The sequence below is a fragment of the Meles meles genome, chromosome X (genome assembly GCF_922984935.1).
Source record: "Meles meles chromosome X, mMelMel3.1 paternal haplotype, whole genome shotgun sequence".
Lineage (NCBI taxonomy): Eukaryota > Metazoa > Chordata > Mammalia > Carnivora > Mustelidae > Meles > Meles meles.
The window spans coordinates 43396847-43424380 of NC_060087.1; the positions used below are offsets into that span (position 1 = coordinate 43396847).

The 27534-nt window shown below is 51.4% G+C and overlaps 1 protein-coding gene across 3 annotated transcripts; it reads right to left on the minus strand.

Annotated features, from left to right (window-relative positions):
- Window positions 1-1415: 1415 nt before the first annotated feature.
- Window positions 1416-26173, minus strand: CACNA1F (calcium voltage-gated channel subunit alpha1 F). Of its 3 annotated transcripts, none has more exons than XM_045995149.1 (48): window positions 26149-26173; window positions 24295-24547; window positions 23799-23904; window positions 23438-23577; window positions 23050-23192; window positions 22809-22961; window positions 21974-22170; window positions 21761-21864; window positions 20879-21036; window positions 20507-20599; window positions 20299-20392; window positions 20102-20128; window positions 19783-19943; window positions 18621-18846; window positions 17083-17290; window positions 16862-16982; window positions 16664-16745; window positions 15723-15768; window positions 15486-15537; window positions 14503-14665; window positions 14187-14316; window positions 13912-13971; window positions 13656-13762; window positions 13477-13564; window positions 12954-13061; window positions 12829-12881; window positions 11722-11868; window positions 10718-10919; window positions 10461-10619; window positions 9571-9681; window positions 9246-9329; window positions 8399-8419; window positions 8063-8191; window positions 7649-7714; window positions 7298-7389; window positions 6680-6839; window positions 6326-6453; window positions 5933-6029; window positions 5642-5744; window positions 5278-5379; window positions 4981-5111; window positions 4607-4735; window positions 4161-4330; window positions 3107-3232; window positions 2878-3005; window positions 2644-2753; window positions 1935-2132; window positions 1416-1646 (listed from the first exon to the last, which is right to left on the minus strand). In XM_045995149.1, the coding sequence occupies exons 1-48, from the start codon at window positions 26171-26173 to the stop codon at window positions 1416-1418; spliced, it is 5922 nt and encodes a 1973-aa protein (XP_045851105.1). The 3 variants fall into 3 exon arrangements, with proteins under 3 accessions (XP_045851105.1, XP_045851104.1, XP_045851106.1); XM_045995148.1 differs by having other exon boundaries at window positions 20846-21036; XM_045995150.1 differs by having other exon boundaries at window positions 20846-21036; window positions 24295-24312; window positions 26112-26173.
- Window positions 26174-27534: the final 1361 nt, after the last annotated feature.

Here is a 27534-nt window from a genome sequence, read left to right on the forward strand (position 1 = left end):
ACCTAATGGATACCTTGCCGTTGGTGACTTTTTGGCAAAAGAGCTTGGGTTTCAGCAATTACTTGCATTTGAATCCCACTTTAATATTTATTCCTGTGTGACTTTGGACATGTAAAATAGTTTTAACATGGTACCTACAAGGTTGCTGCACTGATTAAACAAGATAATCACTGTTATGCGCTCAGCCTGGGGCCAAATAAATGGTTCATTCTACTTCCTACATAGCTCTGGAATCCACTAATTTCTCACCATCTCCTCTGCCACCTCCCCTGGCTAAGGCAACCATGGTTCCTGCCAATTTTAGCATCTCCAGTCTCTTCCCCCTCCCTTCTGTTTTCAGCACAGCCGTCAGAGCATCCATTTAAAATGCCGTTAACTATGTCACCACCCTGCTCAAATCTCTCCCATGGCTCGAACTGGGATGAAACCCCGGGTCGGAACCTCCCTGGTGGTGGCCCTATCCAGGACCTTTCCCAGCACTGCCTCTGATTCCTTCGGAGTGGGGCTGAATGCCACCTTGGACAAGTCCCGCGGCATGTCTAAGCCAGCTCAGTTTGGCGTGAGGGAAACCCTGAACAGTGCCTGGCACAAAGTAAATGCCTGATAAAACTTCGCTTGGTTAATGAGACCCCCAAAGACTGCCTGACTACAGGCAGGGCAAGAAGCAGAAAGAGGAGCGCTGGGATCTGTGCGGGACAGTGGGGGTACTCTTAGGTGGTCTCAGGAAAACCAGGTGGGCCCTGAGGGGGTTACCACAGGCTGAGGGCTTCGCCCTTTGCTGTCACCCATGTCTTCTGTCAACGGACTTAGATTTTCTTTTTCTTAAGCAGAAGATAGAAAGCAGGAGACAGGGTAATCCCGATTTAGCTTCCCAGAAATTCCTGATGCTGTCAGAGGACCCCTCTGCCTGACATATTACATACAAGGCTAAACCCAACCTCCAGGCCTTTCTACTGGCAGGACTCTACTCTGAATATTCTTATCCATTTCATCCCATCTGTTCTTCCTCAGGCTGACCTGACTGACCCCTCGTGGAATCTTTGACTTTCGCCCACTCCTCATCCAAGCCCCCACACATCCTCTCTCCTTCTTCTTCCTCCATCTCTGTCCGGTCTCCTTCCCCTCCCCCACCACCTCCACTCTGTCTCCAGCTTTTTTTGGCTGCTGTCTCTTCCTCCTCCTCCTCCCTCCTTCCCTAACGCTGAATAATCAGGCCTGGCTGTCCTGGTTTCTGGAAATATTCGTGTGTGGGCAGTGGCTCAGGGCTGAAGCAGGGGATAGATGCCTGGGGGGCGCTGGGCAGCCCCAGACCCCCAGTGCAAAGATACTGAAATCCAGGGCTGTGGTCCATGCCTGTCTCCCTCTGGGGAAGGGAGAGCAGAAGGTTTATTGAGCAGGGGAGGAGGGGTGGGAATTCAGAGGGCATGGACACAGGCCATTTCGTCTCCGAGGTCCTCCTCATCGAAGCGAGAGAGGATAGATTCCTCATCACTATACAGTGAGCTGGTCCCCTGTGCCAGCAGGTCACTGGCAGCACTGTCCATCTCATCCAGGGTCAGGCGACAGGCATCTGCAATCTCCTGCTTGGCCAGGGCCACAAAGCGTGGGTCTCGGGCGAAGAGGCCCAGGCCCTCGGAGATGAGCACCTGGGGGCACAGATAGGATCAGAGTCAGCAGAGGCCCAACATGGAATCAAAGCAATGTGCACAGCAGGGTCAGTGTAGGTAGATGATGCATCATCCATGAAAGTGTGCAGGGAATTCACTGGGGACAGTCGTGCATACATCATGCTAAGCAGAAGTTGCAGAGCAAAGGGATAGATAATCACATGCACAGTGCAGAGACCGGGGGTTGGGGGGGGATGCCCTCTTCCCTCCTTCCCAAGCTCCCACTTCCTCCCTTTCTCCCCAAGCCCAGGTCCCTTCTAGACTCACAGCCTCCACCAGGCTGTCAGCACTGCCCCTCTTGCCATGGCTGGAGTCCGAGTGGGTTCCAGGCACGGGCAGACAGGTGAAGGTGCGCAGTGGACCACTGGATTTGTGGAGGTATCCCTCCCCCGCTGCGCCCTCCTCCACCAACAAGAGTGGGGCATAGAGGAGCCGACTCCGTTGCGGAGGGGTTGCCCAGGAACCCTGGACCAGAATAAACATCAGGGGGCTCAGGACTGATGGGTGGGATATGAGGATCTAGGACTCACCCCTGTGCCTACCTCTTATCACCGCCCAACCCCCCCCCCCCCAACACAACTGGAGGCAAACTGAATGCGAATCAACCAGACTTGACTTTATTCAAGAGCATAAAAGACCTGGGTATAAATCTGAGCTCTGCCACTTACTGGCTGTGTGACCTTGGTTAAGCCTCTCTGGGCCTCAGTTTCCTCATCTGTAAACTAGGACTAACAACAGTACCTATCTCCCAGGTACAGTGAGGCTTTTGTGAATTCTTTTTTTTTTGGGGGGGGTGGGCAACAAAGTTTATTGAACTCCCGAAGAGTGAGGGGTCCTGAGAGGGTTCCCCCCCCATTTTTTTGCTTTTGTGAATTCATATGTGCCTCATTCTTCAGAAGACATGTGGTGTGTTTGATAAATTCAGCCTAGGCTAACTCTACCCCTCCAGACCTCAGCACCCCATTCCCCACCTCACCTGTGCCCTGCTGGTGAGGGGTAGCCCACGATGATAGGTGCCTGGGATGGGTAAATCTTCACAACCATCCTGGCGCCTCAGACACTGGATAGTGAAGGAAGGCTTCCGAGCTGGGGGTGGGGGGGAGGCACGGCGCGGGGAGGGGTGGGGGGGCAAAGAAGAATGTCAGAGTCACCCCAGCCCTCTGCCCTGCTGGCTCTTGGTAGGGGGGCCAGGATCCATGCCTGCTCTCACCTGCAGGCGTGGGGGGCAGCAGACGGCGGCGTGGTGTGTTGTGCCCGTCAAGGTATCTCTGGGGTCTGTGGGGTGGTAAAATTATGGGGCGTGGGGGAATCCCTGCCCGCTCGTCTAGGTAGGAGAGCCTGCGCGGGAGAGAGGGCTTAGGATGAGCTCAGGCCTGCGCATGGGCAGTGAGGTCCCATTAGTCCTGCCCTCCTGCATGTGGCTCATGGGGTCATCTTACATGTCGTGGCCAGAGTCCTCGGTGGGGACTTCCTCTTCCTTGTCCTGATTCTCCTGCTCTTCATTTCCTTTGAGCTGAGAACTTCCTTCTTCTGGAATGGTGAAAATAAAACCTCCAGAACTTCTCCTGGGGAAAGTGAAGCAAGTTAGACAAACCAGATCCCCTCCAACAACAATCCTCCTAGTATGTGGCCCTGGGCTCCTGGTTCCTTCTTGTTCCATGCCCCATCCCCTACAGAAACACTGGGCTTTTAGTGTTTTTTTTTTTCCAATTGGGAAAACTCACATAACATAAAATTAACCTGTCATCATTTTATTTTTATTTATTTATTTATTTATTTGAGAGCAAGAGAGAGAGAGAGAGACTGGAGGAGGAGCAGGGGGAGAGGGAGAGAGAGAATCCCAAGCAGATTCCATGCTGAGTGCAGAGCCCGAGTTGGGGCTGCATCTCGTGACCCCAAGATCATGATCTGAACCCAGATCAAGAGTTGGATGCTTAACTGACTGAGCCACCCAGGCGTCCCAACCTGCCATCATCTTAAAATGAATGTGGGCTTTCTTTTAATAGATATTTCTAATGGGAAGGACCCAACATTTAAAAAAAATCAAAGTTGGCCTGTTGAAGAGACACCTTCAACACAGGAACTGGGAGTGTGTTGGAGGAGGTGAGGAGGAGGCTATAAAAGCTAGGTGTGACTTCATTATGTTCTTTCATTATTTCTGTGAGGTAAGTGCTGTTATCATCCCCCTTTTACAGGTGACAAGATTGAGGACCATGGAAACTAAGTGACTAGACCAAGGTCACTTAGCAAATGGCAGAACCAGGATTTGAACTTAAACTCACTTAGTTCCATATTACGTGCTTTTTGTATTAAACTTTTGCATTGCCTTTCTCATATGAATCCCTTATTACCCTCTGTTCCATCTGAGCCCTTAAAAATCCCTTCCATCCATCCTAAATTTCCATTCAAAGGCCCCCTTGCCCCTGAATTAACCCCATGTAGTGGCTAGTCCCTGCCTTCCCTTACAACATCCCACCAGACCCTTGACCATACCTGTGGCAATGGGATCCAGCCTGGGGTCCACTGGGCTGTATGGAATTTGGAGCCCCCCCATCATCATCAGTGGGCCCAAGGGAAAGTGAATCTGGAGGTCTGTTCCCAACAGGTAGAGATGCAGAAATCACGGAGCTCCGGCGAGATGGGGGCTGGGAGCCCATTGGGGCCTGTGGAAGTCACAGGATTGAATGTTGCCATTCATGTTATATCTAAGTCACTTGGTCAGTGACACAAGTCACTTGAAGTTTATTTCCAGTGACCTAAGGGCTAAATCTGGGTTTCACCTTCCAACAGTGGATGGTAGGTATCAAATAAACGTTTGCCTGTTGTAGGGAGTCTTCTCAGGGGGCCTCCTCCCCAAAGGCAGTGTTCAAGTTACATAAGGAATTAAGGGAGTGTTTTTTACAATCAAATTCTCTAGGGGAGTTTAAACTTGCCCTCACTTTATAAATTTCCGGGTTCTTCTCATCTTCCTCCTCCTCTCTCTCCTGTCCCTCTTCCTCCTCATCTGTGTCACAGGTGAGGGCCTGCCTGATCTCAGGACCCAAGTCCTGTAGGCTCCTCAGACCAGCCTGTGAGGGTAGAAACATAGGGAAGCAAGGCAGCTCAGGGTCCAAACCCCCCCATTCATGAGCCTGCTTCCCATGCAGGAGTGTGGGGTGGGGTAAGGGGTCCCTCAGCCACCCCTGACCCTCTGTGAGTCCTGGGACTTCTGTTCCCTCGTCTGTGACATGGGTTCCACAAGACCAAGAGGGCAGGCAGCCTCAGCCACGGTGCTCCCACATACCCCACCCCACCCAGGCCCCTCTCTTAAGACCTGAAGGGCAGAGGAGGTACTTGAGGGGGCCTCACTCCCTAGTAGCCCCTTTTCTTTCCTCCGCCTGAATTTGCGGAAATAGTCCTGGATCAGAAATGTGGCGTAGAATTTGCCCACGGTGACCTCTTCCTCTGGGGGCAAGGGAGAAGAGGCAAGGTCACACAGGGGTCCTCTGTTCCCCCTACCCACAGCATAGACTCCCTTTGGCCCCCACCCCCATCCAATGCTAGTTTCGTGATGGTGAGTAATCATTTGACATTTGGGTGGGCTCATGGAATTGGGGAGGAGCTAGCTCACCGTCAGGAGGGGGGATGACCTCATCTAGCAGCTTCTGCTTTATCCGCTTCCAGATCTTTTTGATGACAATCCGCAGCTCCTGATTGGCTTGTTCCAGGTTCCCTGCATCAGGAAAGACTATGGGGCATGAGCCAATAGGAGGAACCCTTCGCAGCCACTCCCCTGTTGGAAGGGGCTTCACAAGCTTCTACCACAGTCACACACCACCCCCATTGAACAGGTGGTAAAACAGGCCAGGAGGAGCCATAGTCACTTGTTTTGAGGTTCCAAGCCAGGAGCCAGGCCCATAACTCAATGAGATTGATCCCTGCACCTTCCCCAGAGGCCCTCCCCCTCCTGCCTCTTCCCCATCCCTCCCATGCACCTTCTGTCTTGATCTTCAAGGATGTCCGAACCAGGGCAAAGAGTGTGGCATTGAATGTCACTGTCCCATCTGAGTTGAGGGGCATGTTCATCGCCACAAGTCTCTACACACACCAGGGACATGGAACCCACTTTGAGCAAATGCCAGGGATGAAGGCATTGGATACCCAGGAGCAGAAACCTTCGAAGATAAAACCAAACACACCCTCCCCACCCAAGACAGGGTCCCTGCCCACCCCTGCGGTGGGTGGACAGCCCTTTCAGAGGTGGGGGGGTGGGCAGGTGCACAGACCTTGCAGGCCACTCGGTGTGGGCACAGCTTCCCAAATCCCAAGGGAGGCTGGATGCGTCTCAGCAGAGCAACCACATCCAGGTGCTTGATGCGGCCCCTGAGACAAGTTGGGGTGGGTGGGGGGCACCGCTGGATTGGAGATACCTCTATCCCTTTCTGAAGACTCCACCAGCTCATCTCTACCAACTCCCCCCACCCCCAACAACCCAGAGCCTGCCAGGGAAGAATCTGAGGGCAGTTGGGGAAGACAGAGGACAGAGGCAGTGGGAACCTTGGGGCATCTATTGACTAGGTAATGTGTAACGGGTAACAGGTCAGAGGTTCTGGGGCTGGGGGACTGGTTGGGACAGGCACTGTCCCATGCAATCCCAGCTATGTAGTTATAGACCATACTTGGCTCCAGGGTCATATTCAGACCAGATCCTCTTGAATTCATCAAGGTGATGGGGGCCCAAGATGGACCAATCTCTGGTTAGATAATCAAAGTTATCCATGATGACAGCCACAAAGAGATTTATGATCTGTGGGCCAGTGAACAGTGAGGGTTAGGTGAAGGGCTAAGCTGGGTGTGGGGGGTTGGTGGGACGCTGAGGTAAACTTATGGTTACTGGGTCACTAGTCCCTGGTTGATCTTATTAGACCAGCCCTTTCACCCCCTCTGAAGATCTGGGTTCCCCACCTTGTCCCCAGACCTTTCAGGGCCAGCCCCCATGGCAGTGGTGGTGGTTGTGGGGAAACGGTCCTCACCAGGAAGGCACAGAGCATGAAGAAGCTGATAAAATAGGCGATGGCAAAATTGCTACCACAGGTAAACTCCTCGCCAGGGCTGACATCAGACTCGGGGTCACACCGACTCCCGGGAAGGCTGGCAAGCATTATCTCCTGCCATGCCTCACCAGTGGCACACCTGGGGGTCACACAGTGGGGCCATTTTGGAGGGGAGGCTATGAAGTCATCGCAAGTGGCATTGTAGGGGACTGGAGGGTAAGAAGATGACCCACTTCATGCCAGGGGTTATATCTGGCACAGATAAATTCCATAAAGCATTTCAATAATTTAAAAGCTGGTGTAGCCATGATGATGACAGTCGTGTTCATCAGGTATCCCCATGTTGGTCCCCATGCTACTGATGGGGCACTGAGTCCTAAGAAGTGTATACTCCTTACAGCCAGAAAAAGAATGGTCGAGGCTAGATTATTACACAAGACTCTTCAGATCACAGCCATAAAAGGTCTCAGGCAAAATGAAGCCCCATGCTGCCCTGTTATTTCCACAGCTCAGGCAGTCTGGGATGCAGACAGGGTGTGTGGGCACCCAAGGACATGCTGGGGACCAAGATGGCAGTGGAGGAGGCATGGATGTCACCTGAACAAAAGCAGTACAGCCTGTGGAAAGGTCTGGAAGTTGTTGTTTCGGTTGATCTGTGTGCCATCCTGAAGAGCCACCTTGCCAAACATCTGTGGGTGCACAGGGCATGTGTCAGAGTGGCAAACCCATGCCCCCACAGGTTGTCACCCATTTCACACCTTCTAGTACTCAAAAAAGTACTAGATCAAAAGATTCTCACAGCCCTGATGTGCGGGCACTGCTGATCCCATTTCACAGATGTGTGGACTGACTCAGGGTCATCCAGCTTGTCTTTCAACCCACCACCCCCACTGTGGGTGAATTCCTACCCACAGTGCCTAAGGGATGCTCCCTGGGTTCCCCACTTGCCTGCATCCCAATGACTGCATAAATGAAGAATATCATTGCAATGAGAAGAGCCACATAAGGCAAGGCCTATGGGGTTGGGGAGGAGGATAGATATTCAGGTCCAGGCAGAGAAATGTAAGCCCCAGAATGCACTGCTCCCTCAAGCCTGGGCCTACCGAGAGATGTGACCCATCCCCAAAGTGCCCATGACTATCAGTGTCTCCCAAATGTGGACACAGTATTAAATACAATAGAATAAGATCAGTGAGACCAAGGCATGTTGGGAATTGGGAGGCTAGAAAAACAGAGAAAACCAGAAATGGTAAATTGCAGATGGGTATGGCACACTGGGAAATGTAGTTCTTGGTGTGGTAAAAGGACAGGCTGAGAAGGGTGAGATGAGGGTGAGGGGTGGTCAAGGGGATGGGGAGTTACCTGGAAGGACTTGATGAATGTCCAGAGCAATGTGCGGATTCCTTCACCTTTACTGAGAAGCTTGACTAGCCGCATGACTCGGAAGAGGCGGAAGAAAGTGATAGAAATGCGGGAACTGTCCTCAGAGCTCTGAGGTTGGGGGTGTGGTAGGTATGATGAGTCTACATTTGCCCCGGCCACCTCCCTGTCTCATGCTTTGGCCCTCCCAGCCCCCAAGTCCCTCAGAACTCAGGCCCCAGGATAGTCAGGGAGCATTTCTAAGGACTCTTAGGAAGAAAGGAAGGGAGGGTAGGTGTGGAAAGAAGCATAGAGTCCCTGTTGTGAGGTGGGGGCTACCTCGCCAAGGTGGCCACCATTCTGAAGGGAGATATGGCCAAGACAGAGGTGACAGAGGAGAGGATGAGATTGCAGGCCCAAATGAACAAAGGGAGAAACAATGTAGCAGATATAGGGGATAATGGATGGTAAAGTCATTATTCGAGGGATGATGGAGAAGGTTATATGGTAGTGGATCAAGATGGTTGTGGGAAAAGTTGGCAATGAGGGTGGGAGGGAAATGAGAGGGTACAGGGAATGATGGTGGAGAGCCAGTGGAGCCAATGGAGGAAATGATGAAGCCAGTGGTTTCATGGAGGTGATGGAGATTAGAGAACCGATGGAGGACCCAATGGAGAAGACAGTGATGGAGACATGGAACCAGCAGCATTGTCAATCGAGGTGATAGAGCCAGGTAGTACCCAATGGAGGAGATGATGGAGCCCATGGTACAGTCGGTGGTGATGACAGAGCCGTGAAAGACCCAGTGTTGGAGACAGTGAAGTTGTTGGAGGAAATTCAGCCAATGAAGTAGTCAGAAGAAACGATGGAGCCAAAGCAGGAATTGGTGGAGATGATGGAGTCAATGGAGGTGGATGTAGAGGCAATGAAGGAAATAACAGAAATAACAGGAGAGTCGTTTTAGGAGATGGCAGATGGAATGGAATAGAATAAGGGATATAAAGTAAGGAAATAAATGGAATAAGGGAGCTGGTGGAGGGGGGCTTTGGCTAAACCTGACAGGGATTCAGGAGACATGGAGCTAGAATGAGGAGCACTGAGTCTTCAAGAATAGGGTGGAGGTAAGTTGAGAGGCCCTGGGGCTGAGGTGGGGGAAGGCTGGGTTTGTGGAGAGGCCAGTCCTTACGCTGACTTCAGTGACGGCAATGTCCACTACACTGCCCACCACAATAAGAGCATCAAACGTGTTCCAGGCATCGGTAAAGTAATGCTGTAGGCAGGAAAAAAATAGAGTCTTGTCTTCTCAGAGCTAGCAAGTTAGTATTGGGGTCCAGTGGTAGGTGATATTATGGAGGCAGGGCCCAGCTTGGACTACACGATAGGCCTTCATCTGGATCCCTCTCACCCCTTGATCTATGAGCCCTTGGTTGCTGCCCCCCCGAGAGCTCTGCAATGAGTACCACCCCAAGGAATTCACCCACTGCAGTTGAATCTAGGGCTTGGGGGGGCACCTTGGGTTTGAAGGCGATGATTTTGAGCACCATCTCAACAGTGAAGAGGCCAGTGAAGACCATGTTGAGGATGTCCATGGCATAGTTAAAAGGAGCAGTCTGTTCATAGTGCTGGGAGAAAAAGCCAAGTGTGAGGACGGAGCCTGAGGCAGAGACCTATCCACCCACAACCAAATATTTTCTGTTTTGGACTGAGGTGAGTCTGGAGATGTGATAGAACTATGCTTTGGCCAAACTCCTCAAACTGTCGGTATCCCAATATGGATATTCGAAAGCCCAGCTCTTGATTTCCTTGCAGCTACTTCTGACTAATGAGACAGAAACAGAAGTCTGCTGCTGGCTGGGCAGCTTCTGTGAAAACTATTTTTGCTTTCCAATAAAAGGCTCAAATGAGGAGAGCCCTTGGGTGCACTCTTCCCTCCTTTTTCCTGCCTTGAATGTGGTTTTGATGCCTGGAGCCATGGCAGTCATCTTGTGACCATGAAGCAACAATCATGAGAATGAAAGCCAACTTGTTAAGAATGGAGGAAGAGAAAGACACTGGATACCTGATGAACAATGATCAAACAGCCTACCATATTTTGTTGACTCCAGTATGCACATCTTTTCACATTTAGAATCTTTGAAAATGGGGTGCATTTCACAATCAATAGCAACTTACAGTGGCCATCCGCATTTTCCCCACATTCTTACATCTCTTAAGTCAGGATGCAACTTCCAATTATTGGTTTTAGATTTGAAGAAATGTGGCAAATATTTTTATAACTTAAGTCTCTGTCAGTTGGGGGTTTTGTTGCTTGCAGCCTAAAGCATTCCTAATGGTTCCCAAGAGATTGTGTGGACAGAATAGGGTCAGGTGTCTGGCAGGGGTCAGGGTGGGGAGTTCAGACCTGCATGGCTAGAGCAACCGTGTTGAGCAGGATGAGCAGGAACATGAGGTACTCGAAGGCAGCAGAGTTCACAGTGGCCCACACACGATACTGATGTGGGTTCTTGGGGATGTAGCGGCGGAGTGGCTGGGCCTTGAGGGCGTACTCCACACACTGGCGCTGCATATGGGTGTAGGGCGTGAGTGAGCAGCGGGATCCCAAGGCAAGAGGGTGGTGGGGAGGGGTTGGAGGCCCTAAGGTGAGGGGTTAGAGGTCACCTGGTTCTTGTCCAGCTCACAGTTTTGGTATTCCTGCTCGCCCTGGGCACGGAAGGTGATGATGACAAAGCCCACAAAGATGTTCATCATGAAGAATGCAATGATGATGATGTAGACAATGAAGAACACTGAGATCTCCACATGGTAATTATAGATAGGACCCTTATCCTCTGCATTTGCATCGATGGCCTTGTATAGTAGACTGGGGAACCAGTGGGAGTGGGTGAGGAGATATCCCAGCCCCCTGAGACCTGTCCCCAGACACCTTAAAACAGACACTCTAGAATCTCCTGCTTGGCACCCCAAAGACCCCAAATCCCCTGACTTAGCCACCTGGGACCTCCATGCATACCCCAAGCAACACCAGCTGGCTTCAAAGACCCCTAAATCCCTTGTCTCAGCCCTCTGGAGACCCAGAGGTCCCCATACAACCCTCTAGAGAAAGTTCTTACACCAGTCCTCCAAGACTCCCAAATCTCTTAAGTTCCCATAGACCACTAAATTCCCTTCTTCAGCCACCTCAGATCCCCATTCACTTCCCCAGAACTCCCCCACAAGCCCCCAAAGATCTCCAAATCCTATCCCATCAACTTGAATTCCTTGCACCATCTTCCCAAAGATCTTCAACTAGAACCCCAAAGACTTATACAGCTTTCTGAAAACCACTGAATATCCAGCTCCATCTCTCCGAGACCTCCCCCAGTGCCTTCCTCCAGACCTCTACCTGGTCCCCCTTAAATCCTACCCAGTCCTTTCTAGACTTCCTCAGAGACCTCTAGCCTTCCTGGAGACACCCCCATACCCAGTCCCCAAAGCACCCCCATCAAACTTCTGGAGGATCCCCAGTCAGTCCTCTGATATGCTCACCAGTCCTCAGAAAACCCTATCCAGTCTCAAGAGACCTTTATCACATCCCAAGGCACCTTTCCACCCATCCCCAAGGAGATCCCAGCCTATAGACTCCTTCCCTGTCCCCTGCCCATCCCTGGAGCCCTGCTCCTTACGCAGGCCAGCCTTCGAATGTAGAAACAGTGAACAAGGCCATCATGGCTGAGAGGACATTGTCAAAGTTGAAATCACTGTTGACCCAGAGCCGCTCCCGGACCAGGGGTCGTGATACATCTCCATCAGGGTAGACCAGGAAGGAACCCCTGTGGATGTTGCAGACAGGGTGGGTGGGTGAGCAGGGGTGGAGAGCTGGGGGAAGGGGTCTGGGGTCTCCAGCATGGAGTGGTGAGGCTGGATAGCTTGGGTTCAAATCCTACCCCCCGCCATTTACTGGCTGGGTGGTCTTAGGCATTTAACCTCTCTGTGCTTCAGTTTTCCTCATTTATAAAATAAGAATACTAACAGAACATATTTCCTGGCCTGATACAAGGATTAATCAAGTTACTCAATGAGAATAGTATCTCACACATAGTTGGTACCATATATGTTAACTGTCATCACCATTATCATCATTGTCATCTCCCAGGAGAAAAATAATACTAATAATCAATCTCAGCATGAAGTATATGCCAGGCCCTGTGCTCGGCTTTACATGTAGAAACTTTTTGTTGTATACACTCTCCTTATACACTTACAGAAACCTTGTGAGATCTGCATTCTTTTCATCCCCATTTTTCAGTTAAGGATAATGGGACTCAGCAAGGTCAAGAAATGTACCCCCAAGTCTCATGAGATGAATTTGAACAAGGAATGCTTGACTTCAAAGCACATGCTTTTAATCACCATCCTCTACAGGAATCTCAAGATGGAAGCCTGGGACTTTGTGACAGTGACCATGGGTGAGGGGAGTGTTTGGGGATTTCTGGGGGGTCCAGAGTAGAATGTAGGTAACTCTGGAGAATGAGAAGAGGGGTTTGGGGAGGTATTGGCGGTCTATTAGGACTTGGCAAGATCTGAGGGCCTTTGCAGCTCTTGGGAATGTTCTGGGGATGTACTGTGGGGAATTCGGGGAGCTTGGGGGGGCGTGACAAAAACCGAGGGAGTTTCCACAGTTCTTGGGAGGAAGCTCCAAGGGTTTCAGGGGCCTGGGTGAGATCTAGGGGCCTCTTTGGCCTTTGGGAGGGGTCCCGAGCTCCACCAAGGGCAGGGTTTGGGGCACTCACTTGCACTCTTGGGGGGTGTGTTTGGCTTCATCAGTGCAACTGTAGAATTTCCCCTGTAGGGAGGATACTTGTCAGGCAGGTTTACCCCTTGCTCCCCACCTTGACCTTCCAGTGTTTCCTCTCACCTTGAAGAGCTGCACACCAATGCAGGCGAACATGAATTGCAGGAGCGTAGTCACAATCATGATGTTCCCGATGGTTCGGATAGCCACGAACACACACTGCACCACGTGCTGCAGGCCCCCACACAGATGGTTCACGAGATTACAGGCCACAGCAGCCAGTGGGGAGGGATTCTGGGAGTAGATGGGGCTCAGGGACTCGAGCTGGGGAACCCCTGGTCGTGGCCCAGGGATATGTGCTCAGGGCCATGTGGGCACTGACCAGGAATAAGTATTTACCAGGAAGGGGTATGGGGCCACATTTCAGGAACTTGGGTCAGAGAAATGTGGCCAAGGGTAGGGAATTGTTAGTTACTTGTAAGGAACATGGGTCAGGCCACATGATCAGTGGTCTGGGGTGTGGGTTACATGTTGGGTCCAGGCTGTGTGGTCAAGCATCTGTGCAAATAGTCAGTCTGATTGGAGATTGGGGCCCTAGGAGTGGGGCAGGACATGGGTCCTGTGGGTTTGGGTGGGGCTGGGTTACCTTGAGTCCCTTGGCCCTGTTGATGGCTCGGAGAGGCCTCAGTACTCGGAGTACCCTCAGGATCTTCACCACTGAGATGGCGCTGGAGCTGGGGAAGGGTCAGTCCTCAGGCCCTGGCCCAGGTTTGGCTTCTGCTCTGGGAGGAATGGAGTGGGCAGGGGATGCCAAGGGTCACTCACTGGATGCCAAAGGAGATGAGGGACACGCTGACCACCAGCAGATCCAATAGATTGAACCAGCTACGGCAGAAGGAACCTCGGTGCAGGAAGGCCCCAAACACTGTCATCTGCGGGAGGGGGAGGAGGACATCAGGGTAGACTCCCGGTGTGGGTATAGAGAGGGGAAGAGGGTATGGAAACAGGAGAGGTGGGCTATGGGGGTGGGTACAGGATGGTTTGGGGCAACTGGGGGTAAGACTGGGGGCCTATTCATTACCTTTAGTAGAATCTCCACGGTGAAAATGGAGGTGAAAGCATAATCAAAATACCCCAGAATCTGGAAGTAGAGAAATAGGGGAAGCCACTGAGTCATGACTTAGGGAAATCCTAGGGGTATGTGTGTATGTGTGTGTGTGCGCATGCGCGTCTCTCTGTAAGCTTTGCTGTCCCTCCCTTCTCCTCTCCTTCCCTCCCTCTCTTTTTCTGTCCTTCTCCTTATGCCCAGTAGGACACCCCTGGGAGTGTTCCCCCAGCCCCCAGCCAATGGCTCACGTGGTTGCGGAAGGAGTGGGCTCGGATGGGGTCCTCAGCGGCCAGGGACACACTGCTGAGGATGATGAACACCAGGATAAGGTTGGTGAAGATATGATGGTGGATGAGGGTGTGGCAGGCCTTCCTCAGCCTGGGGAGTGGGGAATGGGCTGCGGTCAGAACCCAGAACCGCAGAGTTGATTGGGAGAGCCCCACGGAGACAGCTCAGCCTCTTTTGCATTGGGCCATGCACCCTGCCAGAGCCTTGGCTGGTCCCTGGCCCTCCAACTGCCCCAGCCCCTGCTGCCTTAGCTCCTCATCCATTCCCAGCACTCACGGGTTAGTTTGGCTGAGACAGAAGAAGGCACTGCCTTCAGGGATGGGTACCACCTTCTCCTTGGGTACAACTTCCTGCAGGAGTTCCACACGCCCTGCACCTCCTTCCTCCTCTTCTTCCTCTTCCTCCTCTTCCTCCTCGTCCTCCTCTTCTTCCTCCATGCCTGGTACCAGAAGAAGACCAAAAGACAGACAATTCATTGGAAAACGTATGTAAAGCCCCTACAATAGTGGCTGTCACACGGCAAATTCTTCCCGTGTTTCAGCTCCTCAGAGAAGGTCTTTTAGTTTGTTTTGTTCACAGTTGGGTCTCCAGCACTTAGAACAGTGCCTGGGACACAGTAGAAGCTCAGGAAATGTCTGTTGAATGAACATCATCATCCTTGCCATCCAATACACGCTATTTTACAATAAAGCCTCTGAGAAGTTCTGCAGTAAAACGAAAGTCTTTATCTTCTTTAATCTCAGCATCCCAAATGTTGCTGGCCACACACCAAGCCCACTGCTTTTATCAGTTTATTAGTTTTTGATGTAGTGCTCAATGATGCGTTCGTTGCATGTAACACCCAGTGCTCATCCCATCATGTGCCCTCCTTAATGCCCATCATCCAGTTACCCCATCCCCTCACCCACCTCCTCTTCCACAACCCTCAATTTGTTTCAGAGTCAAGAGTAGTTATGCTGTCTCCCTCTCTGATTTCTTCCCACTTAGTTTTCCCTCCCTTCCCCTATGATCTTCTGTATGTTCCACCATATGATAATCGTCTTTCTCTGATTGACTTATTTCACTTAGAGTAATACCCTCCAGTTCCATCCATGTTGACGTAAATAGTAGGTAGTCATCCTTTCCGATCAAACCCATCACTTTCAAGATGATTTCAGAAAAGGCTTCTCCTCAGAGAGGAGGATCTAGGTGGTCAAGAGGTCTGCCTGGGTGCTGTCTCTAAGGTCCCACACCTCCTCCATCTGGCCCTGCCCACTTGCCTGTTTCTTCATTCTTTCTGCCCTCCTCTTCCTCATTCTCCCCACCAGGCACCTGGGGACAGAAAGATGGGGGTCACCAATGGTGGGGGAGACATTATAGAATGGACTGAGGGGAGGCACGGAAGGAACACAGTAGTGGAGAGATGCACAGGCAGAAAATGGGGGTTAAAACACACACACATAGACAGATATTGGTGGTAATGGGAGGCGTAGACAGTGCCCAGGCTTCTAACTCACCAACACTCCATTTTCCTGTGGGAGAACCCCCTCAGTACTCTTCTCCCTGTGAGAGAAAGGGGGAGCAATTTCTAAGGATTGCAGCAGATAGACGAGGCTGAGGGGGTCAGTGCAATCAGAACAGACCTTTCTGAGGTCCCATAGAACCTCCCTGCTTCTGCCCCTATCCCCACGGTCTGTTCTTTTCACAGCAGCCAAAAGGATCCTATTAAATCTTAAGTCTGGCACATTCTTCCTCTGCTCACACCTCTCCTATGGCTCCCACTCACTCAGAGCAAAAACCAAAGTCCTCACTATGGCCCAGAATGCCCCCAATGGGGCCCCCCTATTCCCCCATTTGAGCTCACCTCCTACCACTCTTTTCCTTTCTCACCTCACTCCAGACTCCCTGGTTTCCTTGGCGTTTTCTCAAATGTGCTGAATGTGCACCTCAGGACCTTTGCACTTGCTGAAGCACTCTTCCCCCAGATATTTTCATGGCTCACTCTCTCCCTTCATTTGGGTGTCTGTTCAACTGTCACCTCTGTGTTAAAGGCCTTCCTTGACCAAAATAGGGTCTAACCCTATAGCAAAATAGCAACTTTCATTTCTCTCTATTCTTTTTTTCCAAACTCTTTTTTTGTTATATATTAACATATATTTAATTAAATTATGTTATATATTCATTTCTTTGTATTTTGCTTGCCTCCAACAACTAGAATGTTATCTTTGTGAAAGCGAGGACTCTGTTTACCTTGACTCCTGTCGTCTCCTCAGTGTCTAGAACATGGCCTGACACAAAGTGGGAGATCAAAGAATGCACATTGAATGAATGAGGACTGACAGGTTGGATCTGGGGATATGGATTGCCAGGGTGACTGAGTGTAGTGTGGGATGTATGTGTGGAGACCCAGTCAGGGATCCCAGGGAGAGACTGTCTTGGGGGCAGAGCCAGACATCACCTGCTCTTGTCATTGACAGTCCCTGTGTCTCCGCTGGCCAGGTTATCCACAGCAATGGCGAGAAACACGTTCAGAAGGATGTCTGTGGTGAGCTCAGGCTAACAAAGGATGGAGAAGATGCCTGCCTGTGGACTGCCCACATCCCCTTAGCTACCCTACATTCTACCAGCACCCAGCCCCCCAAGGCTCCAAGGATACAGTTGCCGCAGATGAAGAGGATAATAAAATAGACACACACCAGCATTCCTGGGAAGAAGGGGCCACCATAGGCCATGATACCATCATACATGACCGCATTCCAGTCTTCACCTGTCAGGATCTGGGGGTGAGAGTTCACTGTGAAGCTCTTTGGACCCTCCCACCCTATGGCTTCCCCCCTCCCCACCCAACCCACCTATCCCATGGTCTCCAGACCTCACCTGAAAGACAGTGAGGAGGGCCTGGGGGAAGGTATCGAAGGTGCTTCGCTTGGTGTGGGTCTGGTCAAAGTTGAATTTGCCCCCAAAGAGCTGCATGCCAAGCAGGGAGAAGATGATGATGAAGAGAAAGAGGAGAAGCAGCAACGATGCAATGGATTTCATTGAATTGAGCAGGGATGCCACCAAATTGCTCAGAGATGCCCAGTGCCTGCAGCAGAGATGGAGGAGACAGGGTTGACTGGTCCAGTGGTGAGTCAGGACCCAGGGCAGGACTCCAGCTTGCAATGTTCTAGGGGCGGGCCAGGTCAAAATGAGCTTTGGAGGGGCGTCTGGGAGGCTCAGTTGGTCGGGCGTCTGCCTTTGGCTCAGGTCATGGTCCTGGAGTCCTGGGATCAAGCCCCGCATCAGACTCTCTGCTCAGCAGGGCATCTGCTTCTCTCTCCTCCCCTCACCCCACTTGTGCTTTCTCTCTTTCTCTCTCTCTCTCTCTCTTAGTTTCTCTCTCAGATAAAAAAAATAAAATGTTTAAAAAAATAAAATGAGCTTTGAAGTTGGGTTGATGTGAAAATAAGATGTGAGGAGGTTGAATTTGGGGTTAGTGTTGGCGTTAAGGGTGCAATGAGAGATGAAGTTAGGATGGAGGTTATATGGAAGTTGAAGCTAGAATTGGGTTTCAGGTTGGGACGGGGACTGGGATTGGGGTTAGGGACTGTAGCTGGGGATGGGGTTGGGGTTAGGGGTTAAGAGAGTATTTGGAGTTTTAGATGACTGAGTTGGGGATAAGGTTGTGGTTGAGGGTTGGGATAGAAGAGGGGATAGGAATGAGATTGGGTCTGGGTCTGAGATTGCAGCTGGAGGTAGGATACTGGTTAGGAGTTAGGGACATGGGGGTTGTGGTTAGTGGTGGGGATAGGCTGCAAGTTAAGGATGAGATTAGAGATGGAGCTGGCCTTGGGATTGGGTGTTGGGGCTGCGGATGAGCTTGCATATGATGAGTCGGTAGGGGTTAGGGTTAGAGATGGTGTAATGTTTGCAGATGGGTATGGAGGTGAGTTCAGAGATGGGGCTCGGAATAATGTTTGAGCTGGAGTTGAGGTTGAGGAAGGAAATGGAAATGGAGTAGACACCCTCCCCAATGGACTTTAATCTCCATGAGGCCAGAGGAACCTGGGTGGCTCAGTCGGTTAAGCATGTGATTCTTGATTTCTGCTCAGGTCATGATCTTAGGGTTGTGAGATCAAGCCCCTGGTCAGGCTCTGAGCTGGTGTGGAGGCTGCTTAAAATTTTCCTTTTCCTTCTCCCTCTGCCCCTCTCCCCCAACTTGTGCTCTTTCTCTCTCTCAAAATAATCTCTGCGAGGTGGGAACTTGTGTCTGCTTTGATTCCTAATGTTTCTCTAGGGCCTGGAAGTGTGCCTGGCATGAAGTAGGCACTCAGTGGATATTTGTTAAATGAATGGTGAGGCAGATAGTCACTGGAGCTGGGGAGGGGGCTGTTCAGGCTGTGCTTGGGGCCCCAATCCTCCCCTGCCCCACGCACCTAGTGACTTTAAAGATCCTGAGGAGGCGCACGCATCGGAGCACTGAGATGCCCAGGGGTTGCATGGTGCCCACCTCCACCAGGGTGGTCTCCAGGATGCCTCCACAGACCACGAAGCAGTCAAAGCGGTTGAAGAAGGAAGAAACATAGGCAGAGGGGCCCAGGCCATACAACTTGAGAAGCATCTCCACCGTAAATAGACAGAGCAACACCTTGTTGGCATACTCTATGGGGAGAGGGGCAGAGGTGACTGGATTGGCCAATTTCCTCAGTAATGTGTAGGGGGGTGGGGGCCATGGGGCGATCTGGGGTAGCTGGTATCGGACCAGACACAGGCTGGGGACAGATAGGACAAGGGTTAGGGATTGGGGTGAGTCTGTAGGTCAGAGTGGGTGAGGTTTTGAGAGGCTTGGAAATGGGGTGAGGGGAAGAATCAGGGTGGGGGACCTCCATCAGCCTCTATGAGTCCAAGAAAACTCCATTTTGAAGCTAGTGTTAGATTCTGGGGTTTAGCTGGGATTGAGGCTGGTTTGAGGCTTGGGGTCAGAAGTGTGTTCAGTATTCAGGTTGGCATTGAGATAAAATGAATAACGGTAAGAGCTAACACTTCTAAAATGTTAGCTTTTTGTGGACTAAGCCATGTTCGAAGCACTTTTCACTTTAACTCACTTAATCCTTCCAACCAACCCCATGAAGTGGATACAATTGCTAACCCCATTTCTGTAGATGGGGAAACTGAGACACAGAGGGGTTAACCCATCCAGACAGTGTGGAGTTAAGATTCTGGAGTTCCAAGCCACCTGCCTGGGTTTGCCACTCACTAGCTGAGTCCTGGGATTAATCATTTAATTCTTCAGTACCTTGGCACTCAGTACTGCGTGCCGTAGTAGTACTTGTTTCACATAAGTCTTTAGTGAAGAAAAATTGAGTTAGTCCATGCAAAGTGAGGAGAACAGAGCTTGATGCCCAGAGCAAGTGCTCTGGGAGTGCTAGCTACAAGGTGCGATGGGACAGGCTAAGGTTTCTGCATTTATTAGGGCAGGAAGGCAATGTCTGGGGGGTCTGAGGAACCCCAGAGACCCTGGATTTGGGTTTCTAGAGTGGAGACAATTGGGGGCTGGGGAAGGGGGCTGGTAGTCCGGCAGTGGGGGAGAGGGCACACCCTGGATCTGGGTGAGCCAAACGGGTTGCCCGTGGTGCTCTGAGGCGATGGTCAGCGTGTTGAGGAAGACGAGCACCAGCACGGCCCAGTAACAAGCAGTGGACTTCACAGCCCGCCGGCAGCGTGCCCGAAGACCTCGGTTAGCTCGGCGGAGGTGGCGGCTGGGGAGGGGGGAAAGGTGAGTCTTCTGGTTGAAATTACCTACCTGAGTGGGGCCTGGGGGGCTTTCAGGTGGGCTAGCCTGGTGGTCACGGGGGACTTGGAGGTGGGGCTCACACAAAGTCATGGGGCCCAAAATCCCATAATTTTCCCAACTCACCAGACCCTGGTTTTCATGATCTTGTTTCTGGAAAAGAGGAGGATGGAAGGTGAGCGTCATGAGGGACTAAGGGGCAGTTGGTGGCTGGGGTTGGAGCTCAGGGGCTGGGGTCAAGGTTAGAGGGTCCAGTAAGGATGGGTGTCAGGGTCTGGACTGGGTTCTGGGCCGGCCAGTGGTCAAGGGCTGGGGGCCCTTACAGGCAGCGTGTGCAACTGGCCAGAGCCCCCTCCTCTTCTTCCTCATCACCTGGGGTATCTGTCATCGAACCAGTGTCACTGGCTGGGAGGCTGGCTGTGGGAAGGGTGAGAATAGAGGTCTGTACTTGAAGACCCCAGGTTCCAAACTTGGCTTGCTTCTCTGTCTGCCCATCCCACCCCCACCTCCCCCATCTGGCTGGACTCTCACCATGGCTGCTGGTGGAGTGGGTAGAGCGGGTAGAGTGACTAAACCAGCGCAGACGTCCACGTCTCCTGGTGGTCAGGTCTGCCAGCTGTGGCCCTGCCAGATGGGAAGGACAGTTGGGGAGAATGGCCCGAGGCTGGGTTAGGGCCATGTTGGTGGTGGGGTGTTATTTGGAGTCTTTGTTCTGGGTACAGGGTATTCGAGTGTGGGTCTGGTTCTGTGTCCTAGGCTGGAACCGGGGGCTGGGCCTAGAGTTGTTGCCAGTTGGGGTGGGGTCTGAGGAGGGTAGCCCACATCTGAGGCATGCGTGGAGCAGGGAATGGGCCCCACGGGGTTGCCTACGGTGGCCGGGCCGGCCCTCTTCAGCCATAGAACCAAAATTGCCATCTGCTGAGGGGTCTTCGATGTCCAGGTCCTCTGCCTGCATGATCCAGTCCAGGTAGCCTCGCAGGTCTTCCTCCAACTGTTGCTTCTCCCGCAGCTTCTGGAAGTCCCCTCGTGCTTTGGCCTTCTCCCTCTCCTTGGAGAACTCCCTAAGGGAGGAAGATGGAGAGCTAGGTGAGGGAACCACTCTGGCTCCCTTGCCTTCACCATTCCAGCCCCACTGGCCTCCTTGCTGTTCTTAGAATATGTCAAACTCATTCTAGCTTCGCATCAGCGGTTCCCTTTCCTTGGAACACCCTTTCCTCAGATATCCATGTGGCCCATTCCCTCATCTCTTTCACATTTCTACTCAGATGTCACCCTCTCAAGGAGGTCTGTCCTGATTGCCCCTATTTATAATTGCACAATTTGCTCATTTCTATCCTTATCCTTCCTTTCTTTCCATAGTACATATTTCATATAAAACACTACATATGTGAGGTGCCTGGCTGACTCAGTCAGTAGAGCATGTGACTCTTAATCTCAGGGTTGTGAGTTCAAGCCCCACACTGGGCATGGGGCCTACTGGAAATAAGAAAAAATTTCAACAACCCACCACATACATGTGTGGGTGTGCGTATACACAGTCTGTTGTGTGTATTGGTATTATCTGTCTCTCCCCACCAGAATGTAATATCCAGGAAGACAGGGATTTTTGTCTTTTATTCTATTCCTAGAATGATGCCTTGCACCCAGTAGTTGCTCAATGTTGACTGACCGAATGAGGTGGTATTTCTGATGGGTTCTGAAAGGATGCCTAAGAGTTTGCTAGGAATAGAACAAATGGGACAGGGGCTGAGGGGCAGTATAGGGGCGGGTGTCTAGGCTCCTCACCCGCTCAGGACACCAAGTACAAGGTTGAGGACGAAGAAGGACCCAAAGATGACGAGACTCACGAAATATACCCAGGGAAGCTCATACCCCATGGCATCCTGCATCTGGGGAGAGAGAGGACATGCATCTCTCAGTATATGAAGACACTCTCGCCTGAGCTTACGGAGGAAAGGCAGGTGCAGTCTCTCACTGTGTGCCTGTCGTCCACCTCACCCAGTAGAGCACGTCTGTCCAGCCTTCCATGGTGACACACTGGAAGACGGTCAGCATGGCGAAGAAGAAGTTGTCGAAGTTGGTGATGCCTCCGTTGGGCCCTGCCCAGCGCCCGCGACACTCGGTCTGGTTCAGGGTGCACGCACGCCCGGATCCCGAAGATGCGCAGGGCGACGGGTCCTCCTCTGCTTCCACGTCTGTGGGAAGACGCGAGCTTTGGGTTCTGAAGCCTGCCCACCCACAGTCCCTGCTACCCTGGAGCTCCGTCCACCTGAGAAGTTCAACTCAGGGTTCGAGATTTTTCTAAATCAAGGGCAACTGTAAGCTCCCAGCTCTGCTAGATCAGGATTCGGAACCACGGGGAAGTCGTGAGTCCCAACCACAGGTATCTGGGAGGGTAGAACTGTAAAACTTGTGGTGGAATCTTGTAAATAGCAGTGAGCCCTGAGCCTGGGGGAGGAGTCTTGTGAACTGCGAAGGGTCTCTTTTAAAAAGGGCGGGGGCAAGGCTTGGCGGGAGTCTGGATAAAGGGCCTGAGTATTTGGGGCCAGTCCTGGAGGATGGAGTCAAGGAGTAAGGTCTAGGCCTGTAGGTGGAGTCTTGTGATGGGGCGGAGCTATTAGTCAAGGGGCGGCAGTAGTCCGGGATTGAGGGCGGAGCTTGAATAAAGGGGTAGGGCTTGTTATCCCAGAGGCGGAGCCTTAGCCTGGGGGTGGAGTCCTGTGGATTTGAGCGGGTTTTTCTGAGAACAGGGTGTGGCCCAGAAACCAGTGGAGGGAGGGGCGGGGCGGCGGTGGTGGTGGTGTCCTGTCCCCAGAGGAGTGGAATGGCTGACCAGATCCCAGGAAGTAACATGTCTTGTGCATGCGTCCAAGGAACAGCTCGAGTCCAATGATGGCATAGATGATGATGACGAAGAGCACGAGCAGGGCGATGTGCAGCAGGGGCACCAGCGCCTTCATGATGGAATTGAGCACTATGTGCAGGCCTGTGGGAACAGAGGGGCGAGGTTGGCCTAACTCCCAACTCCAGCGCCCCTCCCTCACCTCCAACCTCCTGGGGGGCGTGCCACTCACTTGGCACCCCAGATACCAGCCTCAGTGGCCTCAGCACCCGAAACGCCCTTAACGCCTTCACATCGAAGCCTCCCGGCTTTCCCCCTGTGTGCGGGGTGTCTCCCGGCCGACCAGGGCCCTGCTCCAGTAGCACGCTGAACAGCCTGAAGGGGTAGCACGGGATTAGGAGGCCAAGGCGGGCCTCGGGACCTCCCTCCACCCCTCCCTTCTCGGAAAAGCACAGGTCCTCGTGACTGGAAATGTGAAGAAGTTTAAAATATGTTGATATTCCTGGTTCTGACTGCCAAATGAGGGCAGTCGGAAACAGACATTTCCCCTGGGCCCCGAATTCAGCGGGCCTGGGGTAGGAAGTCGAACTAAGGTGGGGGTGTCCCCTGAAGATGCGCACCCGACCACAACGATGATGAAGTCGAGTAGGTTCCAGCCATTGCGGATGTAGGCACTGGGATGAAGCACCAGCCCGTAGGCCACGATCTTGAGCACAGTCTCCACAGTGAAAATCACCAGGAATACGTACTCCACTTGCTCCTGAGGTTGGAGCCAGGGGCAGGACGGGAGAGTGGGGGTTATTTGAGGGTGGGGCTTGAGGGGAGCCACGGAAAGAGAAGCATAATTGGAGATCTAAGCTTCGACTGAATAGGAGAGGGTCATCTGGATCAGCGAGGAGCGGATGGGGGGCTTGAAGGGTTTTAGTGTGGTTCTACTGGGGCTGGATCTGGCTTGGGGAAGGGGGGGGGGGCAAGCCTCACCAGGTTGTGGTTGGCAGTGTTGGAGTCGTCCTCTGGGAAGGGGATGTAGACCCCCAGGGCTACACAGTTGGCAAAGATGGTCAGCAGGATGAGGATGTCGAAGGGCCTCAGGTGGACAGTCAAGGACCCAGGCAGATAGGTCTCAGATAACCCACATTCCCTTGGAGCCCTCCCCATCCAATGCTGATGCTTGACCCAAGGCGTCCAGCCCTGACATTCCCAGCCCTTGCCCTGACCAAGGCTTTGACTTTGGACCCCCTAGAAACCTTAGCCATCCCCAACTCTTGCTTTGATTTAGCCCTTGACTCTTGACACTCCTCCTTCCCCCACCCCCCGCAGTGACCTTCACATTTCTCAACTCACCCTCTAATCCAGTTCTTGACTCTTGATCCCTAGTGACCTCAGCCTTCCTCCATCCCAGCCCTGACCCAAACCTTGACTCTTGGTACCCTGGTGAAACCTCACTCCTGAGCCCCGCCCCCGCCTTCCAGGATGCTTCCACTCCACAATGCTGATGCAGAACCGCCGCAGGGGGTTGGCCAGGGTGAGGCAGAAGAGTGCCCGGGGTGACCTCTGAGCACTGGCCACTGCCACTGTCTTGTGCTTACTGTGCTGAGTCCTTCGCTTAGGGGTCTCCAGGCCGGTTGCCCCACTGATTTCTTCACCCCCCAATGCTGGAGGCCCAGGGCACAGCCCCCATTCAGGACCAGGTCCTATCCCATTGGCTGGGCTGGGTTCTGGGGTGGTGTCTGTGTGGAGAAACCAAGTCAAGGAGGGAGAGGGTATTGGGGCAATCATGGCTGCCTCCTTCCTGATACCATCCCTGTGTCTGAGGGCAGGAGAGAAGAGCATGTAAAATTAGGGAGAGCTGGGGTGGTGTCTGAGTTAAGAATTGCGGGGAAGAGTTGGTGTTGTAATTGATTGAGGGTAAAGAGAGTTTGTAGAGAAGGGAAGGTGAAATTACATTTCCAAGTAAAGAAGGCTTTGCTGTTAGACTTGATAGGGAATTTAAATTGGGATGGGGTAGGATTAAGTTTATAGCTAGAGGCAAATTTAGGGTTAAATTCGAGTGGTGGATTTTGGATTGGGTTTAAATACAGGAAGGAATAGAGTGTATGAGTTGGGATTAGAATTAGGATCAAGGTTAGGGTTAAAGTTAAGTTTGGATGGGATCTGAATTTGGCATTGGGGTTTTCAGCAAAAGTCATTCCCAATTCTTGTGGCCTTGTTCTAGGCTCTGAGGGGCAGTAGGTTGGCTTGGTTAGGATCCCCAGTGTTGGAGGAAACAGCTGTCTGAACTTGGCACCTGTGTGCAGCCTTGGGAAAATTGTGCAACCTCCCTGAAATTCAATTTTCTTATCTGCGTAATGGAGTGATAAGAGTACCTATGTTATAGAATCGTTGTGAGGATTAAGTGAGTTCAACATTCAGAATAATGTCTGGCACAGAGTATTATTCCCATTTTGCAGGTGAGGAAATTGATGCAAAAAGGGAAGTGATTTGACCAAGTGGCCGAATTGGGATTCCAACATATGCAATCTCTGACTCCAAGGTAGTAAGACTTCATGACTTTCTACCACCATCAAATGTGTTCATTCTCTCTCTCTCTCTCTCTCTCTCTCTAGTCTTTAAAAATTGATCTGGGGGCACCTGGGTGGCTCAGTGGGTAAAGTCTCTGCCTTCGGCTTAGGTCATGATCCCAGGGTCTTGGGATCAAGCCCCACATAGGGCTCTCTGCTCAGCAGGGAGCCTGCTTCCTCCTCTCTCTGCCTGCCTCTCTGCTTACTTGTGATCTCTGTCAAATAAATAAATAAAATCTTTAAAAAAAAATTGATCTGTGCTCTTTTTGGAGACTTTTTGGAGACTCAGAGACCTACTCACTAACAATATTGATATCTCAATGTTGGGGTTGAGGTTAGGTGAATTTAGAGCTCATACCAAGGGCTGAATCTACATTGGGGTTTAGACCCTGACAGGGGATTGCCCTCTGGTTGGTAAGGTTTGCGTTAGGATTAAGCTTGGGGTTGGCTTTGGAATTGGACTTGGGGTGGGCACTAGGATGGAGGTTGGGGCCAGGATTAGGGTTGGGATTCAGTTTCAAACTAAAGCTGGAGATGGGGCTGGGAGGCCATAGGGGCAGGGTCTGAGTCAGGCTGAGCATCGGGGTTCAGGTGATACTAAGGCTATGTTTGGTGCTGTCGGGGAGGGAAACAAGGTGATGTGGTTCTGGTCCCCTGGTGACTCTCCAGGGGTGGGGTCCTGTTGGGCAGTAGATGGGGCAGAGGGGCAGAGGGTAGAGCAGAGCCTTGGCTTGCTCCAAGGGTCTGCAGGGGTGGAAGGCTGCTCTCACCTTTCCCGCCTTCAGATGCCGACATCCTCCTTTCAAGGTTGAAGAGCCATCTGCACACAGCCCCCCTCTCTTCGCCCAGCTTTAGAGAGATTAAGGTCACAGGGCGGGGCTGTAGCTGGGTTGGATGGGAGGGTGAATAGGGGCAAAGATGGGACATTTTTGTGCTAGAGTCTGACAACAGAAAGGCACTGATTTTTTAAAAATATTTTTATAAAATATATACCAGTCAGAAATTAAAATAAGAAAAATGATATCATTTCCCAACAGTATTTGAACTTTGAAATGTGTAAAAATAGACCTAACACAATACACTTGTGTGTAAGATCTCCATGGGAAGAAATTTTCAAATACTGTCAAGTGATTAAAGGGGGCCTAAGGAAATGGAGAGATACATTAAATTTACTAATAGAAATAGTCAATGTTGTGAAAATGTCAATTCTTCCCAAAGTGATTTAGAGATTCCATGGTTGTCCCAAATGAAATCCCGAAAGATTTTTCCCTGTAATTTGAGAAATTGATTCTAAAATGTATATCGATATACAAAGGATCTAGAAGAGCCAAAATCCTTTGAGAAGGAACAAAGTGGGAGGACGTTCCAGATCAGATATTAAGGGATGTTATAAAGCTACAGTAATTAAGAACAGAATAGAGTTCAGAAACTGAGCCCCAAATATATGCAAACATGATTTAGTTTTGACAAACACGGCACTACTGAGCAGTGGAGACAGGGTGGTCTTTTTTTTTTTTAAGGATTTTATTTATTTATTTATTTGACAGAGAGAGAGAGAGATCACAGGTAGGCAGGCAGAGAGAGGAGGAAGCAGGCTCTCTGAGGAGCAGAGAGCCAGATGTGGGGCTCCATCCCAGGACCCTGGGATCATGACCTGAGCCGAAGGCAGAGGCTTTAACCCACTGAGCCACCCAGGTGCCCCAGGGTGGTCTTTTTAATGAATGGTGGTTACATGAATGTTTATTCTAATTATTCCTTGGCCTGTACACACATGTAAAACATTAAGAGAAAGCATTTATGGAATACATGAATACTAGTGGTTACAATTTACATAGCGCTTTCCTACTGTATTATGTATCAGGTACAGAGTAGCAATGCTTTACATAAATTAATTGTTTTAATCCTTACAGATGAGGAAACTAAGACACAAGCAAATTATATAACCTGCCCACTGTTGCACCTTTAGCTAGTTGAGCTAAACACGTGAGCTAAAAAGTTGAGACGCAATCGTAGCCGCTTTATGCTAAAGCTCTTGCCCTTAACTTACACACTTTTACGACACGGAAGATGAATGCCGCCTTAAATGAACGAGTCAGGAAGCCTCTCTCCCCTCCGGTCCCTTTTCTACCATTGCGCGCGCGCTCACGCGCATAGAC

Bases quoted from the DNA above. Each gene is read 5' to 3' on its own strand.
- CACNA1F (XM_045995148.1), bottom strand. From the start codon at position 26,173: ATGTCGGCATCTGAAGGCGGGAAAG. The intron at 7,390-7,648 runs GCAAGTGGGGAA...GTGCACCCACAG, and splicing joins ATGCAGTCATTGGGATGCAG to ATGTTTGGCAAGGTGGCTCT. The intron at 5,112-5,277 runs GTGAGCTAGCTC...CCTTGCCCCCAG, and splicing joins GGTCATCCCCCCTCCTGACG to AGGAAGAGGTCACCGTGGGC.